The sequence below is a fragment of a genome, unplaced genomic scaffold (assembly GCF_019419815.1).
Source record: "Pyrus x bretschneideri cultivar Hongxiangsu unplaced genomic scaffold, Pyrus_bretschneideri_v1 Contig1, whole genome shotgun sequence".
NCBI lineage: Eukaryota > Viridiplantae > Streptophyta > Magnoliopsida > Rosales > Rosaceae > Pyrus > Pyrus x bretschneideri.
In genome coordinates this window covers 4,548,265-4,561,410 of record NW_025999390.1, presented here as the reverse complement: position 1 = coordinate 4,561,410, position 13,146 = coordinate 4,548,265, and the positions used below count along the sequence as shown (strand labels likewise).

Genomic DNA, 13,146 nt, shown 5'->3' with positions numbered 1-13,146 from the left:
TCTTGGCAGCAGCAACTTCCTCAGATCTAGATATGTCGGTGGCAGCAGCTTCCTCGACTTCTCTCCCTCCACCTCCTCCAAACCCTAATTCCCTGGCGACTCCTCCTCAGAGTGACATCTCCAATCCTCCGATCATGTCGATTGGTACGATTTCCATTGCTAATGTCGCTGGGATGGTTCCGACGAAACTCAATCGTCAGAATTTCATCACTTGGCGCAGTCTCTTCATCCCCGTGCTGAAGCGCTTCAAGCTTCTTGGTCTCGTCAATGGTGAGGATCTGTGTCCTCCCCAATTTATTCGTGATTCTTCTGGATCTTGTGTTCTCAATGCTTCTTTTGAGACCTGGTGTGAGCGAGATCAGATCTTGATGATCTGGATCAACTCTACGCTCTCTGAAGATCTTCTTCCTTTAACGATTGGCATGGCTGACTCTCGCTCTTTGTGGCAATCTCTTGAGCGGCGGTTCTCAGGCGCTTCCCGTACTCATGTTCATAGTCTTCGGTCGAAGATTCAAACAATTCAGAAAGGTGACTCTTCAATGACTGATTTTCTTCATCTGATTAAAGATATCTCTGATAAGCTTGCTGCTGCTGGTGAACCATTGTCTGAGTCTGATCTTGTTGCATACATTTTATCTGGACTTCCTGATGAGTATGAGTCTTTTGTTGACTCTATTGAGACTCGAAATGAATCTGTGACTGCTGATGAGCTCCATGGCCTTCTACTGAGCAAAGAAATTTCACTCCAAAAACGCAAAACCAGAGCTGCTTCTTCCTCCACTGCACCCTTTCATGCCTATGCTGCTCAACCTTCTACTCATGTTGCCAATTTCCACAGAGGCAAATCTCGTGGTCGATTTCACAACCGGAATCAGTATACTCAGAATCGAACTTTTGGGGGTAACAATTCTACCAACTGGAACACCAATCCCTCTGGTGGTAACAATCCTAATAATTGGAACACCAATCCCTCAGGTGGCATTCTTGGTTCTGGTCCTTCTCGCCCGCATTCTGGTTCCTCATCTTCCTCTGGTCGCTCAGTTCCGTGTCAACTTTGTCTCCAGTTTGGTCATTGGGCTTCTACATGTCCTCGTCTCTCTCAGTTTGCTCCTTCTCAAGCTCCTACTGCAATGTCTGCCATGACTTCTTCTGCATCACCTAGCTATTGGCTCACTGATAGTGGAGCATCTCATCATGTCACACCTGATCCTTCTGCCCTCAACTCTGCCATTCCCTACTCTGGCAATGATCAGCTTTTTGTTGGTGACGGTAAAGGTCTGTGCATTTCTCATACTGGTTCTGCTCTCATTCGAACCAAACATGCTACTTTTCGTTTGAATGATGTTCTTTTAGTACCTCAGGCTTCCCGTAACTTGTTATCTGTTTACAAGTTTGTCCATGATAACTGGTGCTCTCTGACCTTTGATCCGTTGGGGTTCTATGTCAAGGATCTAAGCACTGGGAAGATGCTTTTCCAGGGCCCCAGTGAAGGAGGCTTGTACCCCTTCTACTGGAATGCTTCAAATGGTGTTTCTGGAATTGCAATCTCCCCAACTGCACTGATGATTGCTAAGGCTGACATCCACATTTGGCATCGTAGGCTTGGACACCCTTCTGGTGGCATTTTGCATTCTGTTGTGAATAAGAATCATCTCCCTGTAATTGGTTCTGTTAATAGTCTTTCAGTATGTACTGCTTGTCAACTAGGGAAGGCTTCTCGACTCTCATTCTCCACTTTACCTTGTACTTCCTCTCGGCCACTTCAATTGCTTCACACAGATGTATGGGGTCCCTCTCCCACACCTTCCTGTACTAGTTACAGATTCTATATAATAATAGTGGATGATTTTACCAAATATAGTTGGCTCTATCCTTTACATTTCAAGTCTGATGTCTTCTCTACTCTAAAGACCTTTATTTTAAAAATTCAGACTCTGCTTAATCTCAAAGTTCAGAGTCTACGGTCTGATTCAGGGGGTGAATTCCTAAATAAGTCCTTCCAAAGTTTTTTTAATGATCAAGGCATTGTTCATCAGTTGAGTTGTCCCCACACTCCTGAGCAAAACGGGTGTGCAGAGAGAAAACATCGTCATGTTGTTGAAATGGGCAGAACCTTGTTATCTCAGAGTGATCTACCTGCACGGTTTTGGGTTGAAGCTTTTCAGACTGCTATCTATCTCATTAATAGGTTACCTTCCCGGTCATCTACAGTCAGTCCTTGGGAACTCTTATTCCATGCTTCTCCTAAATATCATACACTGAAGACGTTTGGTTGTGCTTGTTATCCATGGTTGCAACCATATTCAAGAGACAAGTTGGATTTTAAAAGCAAGCAGTGCGTGTTTCTGGGATATAGTCTGAATCACTGTGGCTATATGTGTTAGGATCCTATCTCTAATAGACTGTACATCTCCAGACATGTGGTGTTTGATGAATCTTGCTTTCCTTACAAATTGTTGTCTTCTCAAGTCTCCTCTCCAGACCCGTGTGTGCCTCCTCATTCTCCCACTCCTATATCTCTCAATCTGCCTTTGCCAATGTCCCCTCTTGTGACACATCCTTCCCCTGCAGATGCCTCTCAATGCCGCACTGCCCCTCTTGAGCACAACACTTTATCTTCTCCTGTTCTCGAGTCCATCCCTTCTCCTCCAGAATCTTTCAGTCCTACAGAGTCTCCTAGTTCTCTACCTCAACAACCACCACCAGTTCCAGTCAACACTCATTCTATGCTTACAAGAGCAAAGGCAGGTATCCATAAACCCAAAATGTTCACTGCCACCAAACACATTCTTCCTTCCACGGTTGATTCTCTTACAGCTTTACCTCCTACTCCTTCCACCTTTCTCCAAGCTTCTAAGTCTTCTCACTGGATGGATGCTATGCAATCTGAGTTTCAAGCCTTACAGTCCACTGGCACTTGGGAGTTAGTTCCTCATAATTCCAACTACAACCTTGTAGGATGCAAGTGGGTCTTCAAAGTCAAGCACAAACCTGATGGTACCATTGAAAGGTACAAAGCCCGTCTTGTGGCTAAAGGTTTTCATCAACAGGAAGGCTTGGATTTCTCAGATACCTTTAGTCCTGTTGCTAAACCTACTACCATCCGAATCCTCCTCTCTATTGCAGTCACCTATGATTGGTTTGTCCATCAATTGGATGTAAGTAATGCGTTTCTTCATGGTCACTTAAAAGAAGATGTTTATATGATCCAACCTCCTGGTTTTGTGGATCCTTCCAAACCTCATCATGTGTGTAAACTTCGGAAATCTCTCTATGGTCTTAAACAGGCCCCTAGAGCTTGGTATGAGGCCTTCTACACTGCTCTTCTCTCTTTAGGGTTCGGTCCTTCCCACTCTGATCCTAGTCTTTTTATTAAAAGAGACACTTCCATTACTTTTATCTTGGTTTATGTTGATGATATAATCATCACTGGCAGTTCTTCTACTACGTGCCAATCAATCATTTCCAACCTTCAACTCATGTTCCCTGTGAAGGATCTGGGAGATATCCACTATTTTTTGGGTATTGAAGTCCACAAATCTGCCAAGGGTTTGTTGTTGCATCAGACTAAGTATGCTTTAGACTTACTCAAGAAGACAGATATGCTTGGAGCTAAACCTTGTGCCACACCCGTGTCTACTGCCAAGCTCGACCATTCTGGCACTCTTCTCTCTGATCCCACCTCTTATAGGTCCACAGTTGGTGCCTTACAATATCTTACTTGGACCCGGCCTGATTTAGCCTTTGCTGTTAATCAGGTTTGTCAATATATGCACTCTCCACGAACTATTCACTTGCAAGCAGTCAAACGCATACTGCGATACCTCAAGGGCACTGTGGATTCAGGTCTTTGGTTTACTAAAGGTCCTCAGTTTCTCACTGCTTGGTCTGATGCAGATTGGGCAGGTTGCCCTGTGGATAGAAGGTCCACTAGTGGGTATTGTGTGTTCTTAGGCTCTAATCTCATCTCCTGGAGTGCTAAGAAACAAGCCACAGTGGCTCGGTCTTCCACCGAGGCTGAGTACAGGTCTCTTGCTCATACTGCTGCTGAGCTTACATGGGTGTGCAAGATTCTGCACGACATATCCTTCCCTCTGTTACAAAAACCAGTCATCTACTGTGATAACAACAGTGCCATTGCTCTTGCTTTCAATCCCGTTTTTCATGCTCGCACTAAGCATGTTGAAATTGACTATCACTATATTCGAGAGAAGGTTTTACTTGGTCATATTGGTGTTCAACATGTTGCTTCTCTTCTCCAAATTGCAGACATTTTTACCAAGCCTTTAGCTGTTGATCGATTTGCTGCTCTTACTTACAAGCTCTCCGTTCGCTCTCCTTCCATCAGCTTGAGGGGGTGTGTTAAGAGTAATAGCTGTACATCACAACCATCACCAGATTAGTTTCATTTCCTTGGTTCTGTTAAGCTTGGAATGTCTGTGATTAGTTAGATATATTATGCTGAGCTGGCACATAGGTTGGGATAGGATATTTATGTATAAATACCATTGTACTGGTTTGTTGAATAAATGAGAATCATTGATATATTTTTTACTCTCTCTCTACAATTCTCTTTCTCTCTCTTTACTAAACTTTCCTCTCTGAGTTCTTAACTTCAACACTTACAACTTACCTAACAGAGCGGAAAGACAGTCAAGGGACAAACTTTATACAATGAGACTTTAATAAAGACGAGAGATTTACTATTTCCGAAAACTGAATTACCATAACAAAGACGGTGGAATGAAAAACAGTGTTCTGGTTATTCAACTTACATTGAGAGGAGGCAACAAAATGCTAGAGAATCCACCGAAGTGCAAGCTCGTATTGACGTGAATGGGGCTATACAGGGAAATAAATAACAGATAATTTAACATATCACCTAGACAGAGGCATAGGGCCAAAACGAGGTGCGTCAATTCACCTCACACATGAAACTGGTGGCTGGTGAGGGGCTAATGCTCTTCTTCAACTTCTTGCTTTCTCCATAACGACATGTTAGTTTGGGCACTACTCTCATACCCGCTACTATCACCTGATTCAATCACACGCTTGTCCATCCTTCCAGCATCAAGCGGTGAGCGTCCATGTTCTCTTCCAGCCCTGCGCTCCTGAAATTATTTGCCCAAAAATAATCCTAGATGAGAAACTCAAATCCATGCAGGTAGATGTAGAACTTTGTTTTACGTGCTTTCATGTTAAAAAAAAAAAAAAAAAAAAAAAAAAAAGAACAGGGATAGAAACCTCATTTGCCATAAGAAAACTTTTACGTAGAAATTGCACCAATTTGCAGACAAAAAGTTAATGTGAAACCTACACTTATTAGTTCGTAGTAATCTAGTGTAACATAAGTTGCTTACATGCACGGTGCAATAAGTGACTGAGAAGTTCATGAAATACACTAGTTTTAGGGAACTCCAATTATTTATCTCAAAGATTTGCACATTAGACCAAATTGACAATGTATTGCAACACCAGATCAAGGTAAAAGACATGCATCAAGTGTTAGCAAATAATGTGAAATCTAAATATCACGCCAATCCTTCATGATGTAGAATGCAAGTCTATGAAGACAAATAAGGAAACACGTAGAAAGCAGTTTCAAACAAGGTGTAGCATTGTAAACCAGCTAGGAAACAGACATCCAGCTGGAAAGATTTATGAGGGGAAGAAATGAATGCAACTTACATCTCGGAAAGGGAACTCATCGGCCTCAAGCATATGTACCACATGCCCCATTTTAGGCCTCTTCTGAGCATTTGGGTCCACACAACGCAATGCAACCAAAAGAGCACGCTTCAGTGCTCTGGAAGAAGGCTTCTCTGGTAACCTAGGATCCAAAACTCCCTCAGCATTCCGATTTGTAACCATTGCTTTAAGCCACTCAACTAGATTCACCTGAAGTTTGATCACCAAGCAGTAACAGTTATTCTGGTTGGAAGACAATGTATTATCAAGTGAAGATCATGAAAACAAACCTCTCCTGGAGCGCGGCTGTAGTCCACTGGGTTTCTCCCAGAAATTATCTCCATTATGAGAATTCCAAAACTATACACATCACTTCTTTCATTCAACATACCAGTACTGGCATATTCTGGAGCTACATATCTACAAAGCAAAACCGAATGTGTGATTCAAGTGTGCAAGAACAAGATCATAACTCTCCACTCTCTAGCTAGGAAGCAAATAACAGTTACGTAGAGAGGTTAAACTCACCCGAATGTTCCCATCACTCGAGTTGTCACGTAACTCCTTTCTGAGCCAAGGAGCTTTGCTAAGCCAAAGTCGGATACTTTTGAATTCCACTGCTTATCAAGTAAGATGTTGCTAGACTTAATATCACGGTGAACGACCTTTGGCTCAAGCCCCTCATGCAAGTAAGTCAACCTATAATGTTGGCAGAGTTTATGTTATGGTAAACCACGGAGAATTGAAATAACTACGGTCATTTAATACAAGGAATACCCTTTTGCTGTCCCGAGTATTATATTCATACGACTCTCCCACACAAGAGGACTTGTAGGCCCAACATCACCATGAAGCCATTGTTCCAAATTTCCATTGTCAACATACTCATATACAAGCATTCTACAAAAACCCTACTGCATTAGCGCAATCATAAGGAAAGGATATTATAGTTAATCCAAAAAGAAGAAATAATCACAAAGATTCTTAACGAATTAGCCATCAAGGATTCAAGAGAAGGTCATGCATTAAACCAAAGATCAAAACGCAAAAGGATACACGATATAACAAATGAAGATAAATTACCTATGAGCTCCTTCAGCACAATAACCAAGCAACCTCACTAAATTCTTATGGCGAACACGGCCAATCGCTTCAACTTCGACCTTAAACTCCTTCTCGGCTTGTCCCCTGAACCAAGAAAAGTAAAATCATCAAGCTTCCTCACGCCGAATTCCCCAATACAAAGTTCATGCAGCAGTTGGAACAAAAATATATATTTTCCCAAAATCCATGAAAATCTAACAGATTTAACTAACTCGACAAGATAAAGCTCTCAGATTTCCCAACTTAGTTCACTTTCAACATGATTATAATCTCAAACTGACCATAATTAGTATGACATTAAGCACATATCAAAAATTAAATTTACAAAACCGTAACTACATACTTGTTATTAAGCAGATTTTTTACAGCAACAATCGTATTATCCTCCAAAACACCGCGGTAAACAATTCCATAGCCGCCTTCACCAATCACATTCTCGTCGGCAAACCCATTAGTGGAATCCTCAAGCTCTCTGAGAGTGTACCAATGGCCCCACCCCAAATGTGAAACCTCCGGCGCGGCGATCATCCCCTGGTCCCCAGACCGAACCTCGCCGCTGCCATGAGACGACCCGCCGCCCTTCTCCGGGTACGAAATCCGGTGGTCCTTCCCAATCTCAATGTGAATTCTCTGCCGGCCGGCGCTCCCAGCCGGGCTTTCGTGGTGATCGTCCTGCTGAAGAAGCAGGGGTTGTGGTCTGGCCCCGGAGGAGTCAGAGTCGGCAACCGGGTCGGGGTGACTCTGGTGGTTGGTGGGTTTCGGGTCGGGTTGCGATGGGTGGTTCCGGGCGTGGTCAATTCTGATTTCTTGGATCTCTTTGGAGACGTTTGGGATAGTGGAGGAGTGGTGGGTAAAGGTCTTGGCTTTTGAGGAGGCGCTGTTGCGGCGGGAAGTGAACCAGAGAGAGATGAGGAAGAGGACGAGAACAATGGCGGCTCCGACGCAAATTCCCAAAACTACCCACAAATGCAAACCGAAAATGGAGGTCCTCTTCGAGAGCTGGTCGTTCAGAAACGAGTAGCCCGACATTGTAGACTCTAATTCCACTCCTCCTCCTTCCTCACAGAAGAAGAAGAAGAAGAAAGCAGAGAAAGAAGGAGAGGAGACAGAGAGACTGTGGGGACTCTACAAATGGGGAAATTGAGAAGCTCGGGTGGTGAGCTCAGCTCAGTGCGAGTGGGGGATGAGAGAGAAAGTGCGGAGAGAGAAAGTGCGGAGAGAGACGCATGAACCAGATGATGAAAATGCTCCACAAGCTGCTGCTGCTGCTGCTGCTTCTACTGTATGCCTTTATTTATGCATTTACAAGTGTAAAATGTTATATTTTTATCCTATTTTTATTTCGTCCAGAATATGTAATGTCTAAATGCACACGCATTTAATTTTGGAAACTTCAACGAAAAACTTCTGTACTATTTATTTTAACGAAAAATTATATTTTTACATTAAAAAGTCAATTTTGATACTATTCACTTTACTCTTTATTTTATCTTTATCGTTAAAACTCAAAGTTTTCAAATCATTTTCATTAGTTTTTTTTTTTAATTTGACTATAGATACTTTGTTCCTACCATAGCAAAAATATGGTAATAAATGTAGATTTACACATTAACTTTGCTTAATTATGAGAAAAATGCTAGAATCAATCGTTTTTCGACACTTAATTGTTGTGCACGTGATCCCGTGCATTACACTCTTCTTGCCTATTTGTGCACTCAGAATTATTGTTGTCCACTTAATATTCTTTTATTATTTAGTCTAAATGTTATCAAAAAAAAAAATTGATCAAAGAAGAAGAAAGGTGTGCAGGATTCACTTCTCTCGAGTTAAATCACATGATACGTCACTTGTGTTAGGCTTGTTAATTTCGTTGAATTTCATTCCTACTAGTGGACTATTCGTATGAGATACTTAACATATTAGCTATGTCATTGCACAATTGATACATACAACGTTAATTTGCATGAAGGTAATACTTTTCACACACCTCTTTTTATCTTATACACACTCCTTTAGTTTTGTTGGTGTTAAATTAACTATTAAAGTAAAAACAACGGTTAAGATTAACAAGGAGTCTGCACAAGATAAAAAACAATATGTTGAAGCCACTACCGTTTGCATTATTTACGGCTAGGGCTATTGATGCATCTAATCTCATTTGCTCCTCTAACTTTGATCTTTCAGTATAAGTGTCAGTTGCTGATTTCACTGGTAGTGTTCTCTTAGTATAAGAGTTTAAAAGACTATTCATATCTATTTTATTTCATTTTTGGTCATAGTGCTACACTTAGATACACACACTCTCTTAACTTTGTCATTAATTACTACAAATTAATTCAATTAAGATATGATTACTTTAGTTGAGGGCTATTGACTTTATTTCTTCATAGAATATAATGCTCGCTATTCAAATTTCAAAGATTCCGGTTATGTTTAAGTGCGACAGTCAGAATTGGATTCTTTATTATTAAATCTTTTAATTGTTTTTTTATTATTTTATTCCGATGTTGTGGAATGATATTTTAATTGATCCTCAGATAGATTATAATTGTGATTAGGATAGATTAGGATTAGGGTTGAGATTGATTAGAATTTTGGGAAGGGGATTATTAAGAGGGTTAACATCAAATGGGCCGCTTTCATTGGGCCCACAAAGAACTGGACACTTGTGTAGGTGGACTTCAAAACCAGCGAGGCCGTTTGCTAGCAAAACTAATAGAAGCTCTCATTTTCACACCAAATTTGACTATTACGATTTTTATCACGTGACCTTTTTGGAATATTCATGAAAGATAGTATTGTTCGTAAACTCATTTTTATCCTCATACACGTTTGTTAATTTTTGTGTCATTGATCTTCTTCAATTTATTTAATTCGACGGTTATGAACTAAAAAGAGTGTGTGAAAAGTAAAAATGAGTGTGTGGACAGGACTACCCTTCATCAATTATGTTTCTCAAGTTTTAAATCAATCATTGTCGTTCTCAATGTTTGCTTGTGTGCATCAATATGATCACTAGCTGTTTTAATTCGTCAAAAAACTTATTAGTGTACTCACGCGGCATATTTCAAAGATAATTTGGTACGGAGAGATGTTAGATATATAGGCTTAAAGTGAATTATTTGCATGTTCTCTTTTACATAACAATATATTTTGACCTACTTTATTTATTAGAAGAAAATTTAATTTGGATGCAAAGAGACTTACACAAGTTCCTAATCAATTGGCTTAACATGCATCTACGATTAAAAGCATGCTGTTTAAATCGAGTCACAATCAAAGCGTTTGCACAAAGGGTGGTTTTATGTCGTACTCCGAGATCACTGTTAACATTTGCTAATATTTTACATGCTCCATTTGGACATCAAATTTAGGTTTGGACGAAAATAAGAAACACACTTTTTTTGGGTCACCTTTTTATGAACAAACCCATAAAACAAAAGAGTAAAATCAAAGAAAAGCAGACATGATAATGTGACTCGACAGTGTACTAGCCATGTGAATGGGGCATATCATCTCCTCAATGTCCTCATTGCCTCAAGGCATGAAACATGTCTAGTATTAGTTTTAGAATGGTAAATAATCGGGTATGACATGAAAAAGACAAAAACATAGAAAACACAACACAAATGTTAGATCTAGTAAATATTGGCTTCATTATAATATCCAAACTTAATCAACTCGCAGAAGAGTTAAAAGCACTTTCAAATCACTAAATGTTTTTATATGTTCTGACAAGATAAGTACACGTGCTTATGGGTTTAAAAGCACTGAAATTTTTGGTGAAATGTTTGTTGAGATTTAAGGAAACATTTGAAAGTTTAGTAAAATTTATATTGTGTTTCTAATAAAGTGCTTATGAACATAAATGTTTCAGTGTACAAAACACTCCTAAACTAATGCTCCAAAAATAGTTGTAATTGTAACGGTTAAAAAATAAGCGGAAATTTCAGCCCAACCCAATTCAATTAGCTTTTAGTATAGCCCATTGGGCTTACTGGCCTAGAAAGTAGAAACACCAGCAAGATTCATCCAGAATTACTGAGCTAACTCAAGGAGAACTGAAGAAGTTGCAAGCAAAGTTCAAAGGAAAAGCTCAATTTTACAGGCCACCAGTAGGCACATATAGTATCCACTCCACAACACCTTCCTAAAAGCACTTCTACTAAAAGCTCAATTTTCCTAGCTTCTTCTAGTTCTACTTCTAGCAAGGTGGTAATCACGCTATCAAGTACATTTAATCAACATGACAAGAGCCACAAGTTCATTTCACCTGCTGCTAGTTTGAATATGTACTCCACTGATAATGCCTCTGGAAAATTATCGCAAGCTCCACCCGCCTGACCGGCACATAACGAAAAACAAGTTAAAACAAAAAGCATAATTAGACAGCAGATTAACTAATGATAATTTGGCCTGCTAATGAATGCTAAGTGATCATATGGATTCTTAGTCTACTTACATGAGCATGGATCATGTACATGCAATGACATCGATCCGAGGATACGTGAGCAGATACTACATCCAGCTTATGCTTCTCTAGTATGTAAAACATAGTTGTCAAGAGCCCTGGCTTTGGTGGTGAGCAAACGCTGATCTGAGCATCGTTGCCGCTCATGTTCATGACAAAGTTTGGGGAAAACCACGTCTGGAAGGAAGCGGGAGGCGGAAAAAGAGAAGCCGGCAATGCCAAGTTGTTTGATGTTGGTGGACCCTGATGAAAATGATCAGCCAAAAATGCTTCCCTTGTATCACAAGTTAACTCTGTGTTTGATACTGTCAATGCAGAAAATTTGTCAAGCCCTTGTGTTTGTGTTGTTTGGAGAGTGTGCTCAAGGGATTTGATGTATCTTATTGCCTCATCAACAATGGTGGACTTATCTGCCTGCACATCATTGGAAAATAACAGCATGTATTATCTTTTAACTTCTTGTTGTTCTTAATATTGTAATCCATCGGGATTTACAACCCAAATGATTATCGAAGTTTTGATAAAATGTTTAACCGAGCGTAATGACGTTATATGATTTATACATTCGACCTCACTTAATGAGATAAAGCTTTGTTATTGTATATATGGTTGTTTTAGGTTACTCTCTTTAGGCACAGATCAAAATATACAGTATGTGCACAAATACAAGTGATAATGTCAGCGATAAACACTCAAAAAAACACCAAAAGTGTAATAACAGTCGGGTACAATAACAATTAAGTCCATGAGGATTTTCCTTAGACGCTTAATCTTCGTGAAACATATTGAAATTGTAGTTTAATTAATTTATACCTTTGCAGGAAGCTGAGGAAGCAAAGCATGAAGGTTGGAGAACATACTCCTCATCTTCTTCCGTCTCCCCCTCTCAGTCCAAGTGTGTACCCCATGATCCGATTCATCGCCCCCGCCATCACAATCACGGCCACCAACCTTGCCATTGCTTTCTTTTATCACTACCTCTTTCTGCTCCATTGTATTTGTAGGTGTGTGGCAACTGGAGCTCACCTTTTCCAGCTTTAACAACTCACCGCTACCGCTACCGCTACCACCACCACCACCACTGCAAGTTCTTGAATTGGAATTTGAGTTTGAATTGGCAAAAGCCCAGATAGGTTTTTTCGAAGCAGGACATGGGTAATTTTGTATGAATAAAATATATTTTTTATATAGGGATTATATAGCATATAGGGGGGGGGGGAGAGAGAGAGAGAGAGAGAGAGAGGGATTTGGTTAAGAGCTTCAGTGGGACGTTTTCAGAAAGATGAGGAAGGCGACGAAAGGTGGCGGGCTTTTGAATAGACAACAAAATACAATCATGAGACGAATGCTGTTATTTGGAGTCCAAACAAAATAACGCAAGGCAGATTAAGGCGCGTTTTCCATCCTTCGAAAACGACTTCTCCGGACCTTTACTCTTTCACCCTCCTTCGCCCATTTTTATTACCGAATCACACCATCCCTCTTAGAATATTTGATTTAACGCAACTAGTAGTACGTAAATATTTGGTCACTAGCTGACCAAGAAAACGAGACTCTTAATGTTAATGGGCGTACGTAGCTACATTAATTAGAGTTGATGTGTTCTCTCTTATGCACTCAAGATTAAATCTTTCTCATAGAAAATACTGATTTAAAGCAAAATTGATCTTCAAAACATTAATGCAGTTCGTTGTTATTATCGAAAGGGTATTGATAATATGTATGTATGATTTGTCTAAGACAATGATATCAATATATTATTTATAACGTACTGGCAACAAATACTTGCTCCATAACTAAAAAGCTCAAATTCTAAATTTTAGTTTTTCTTTTCAAGTAACGATTCGAACTTATAACCTCTTTAAACATTAAAAGAAATATAT

General features: G+C 40.0%; 2 protein-coding genes across 2 annotated transcripts; both read right to left on the bottom strand.

The window, feature by feature from the left end:
- Positions 1-4,681: 4,681 nt before the first annotated feature.
- Positions 4,682-8,028, bottom strand: LOC125475681 (probable serine/threonine-protein kinase At1g01540). The gene is made up of 7 exons (XM_048580723.1): positions 7,136-8,028; positions 6,772-6,876; positions 6,466-6,588; positions 6,217-6,387; positions 5,979-6,108; positions 5,689-5,898; positions 4,682-5,111 (listed from the first exon to the last, which is right to left on the bottom strand). Exons 1-7 carry the CDS (start codon positions 7,819-7,821, stop codon positions 4,956-4,958), a joined length of 1,581 nt encoding a protein of 526 aa, XP_048436680.1. The 5' UTR covers positions 7,822-8,028; the 3' UTR covers positions 4,682-4,955.
- Positions 8,029-10,589: 2,561 nt separating this feature from the next.
- LOC103955115 (transcription factor bHLH95) lies at positions 10,590-12,493 on the bottom strand. The gene is made up of 3 exons (XM_009366994.3): positions 12,077-12,493; positions 11,255-11,677; positions 10,590-11,132 (listed from the first exon to the last, which is right to left on the bottom strand). The coding sequence occupies exons 1-3, from the start codon at positions 12,254-12,256 to the stop codon at positions 11,034-11,036; spliced, it is 702 nt and encodes a 233-aa protein (XP_009365269.3). The 5' UTR covers positions 12,257-12,493; the 3' UTR covers positions 10,590-11,033.
- Between the last annotated feature and the right edge of the window lie 653 nt (positions 12,494-13,146).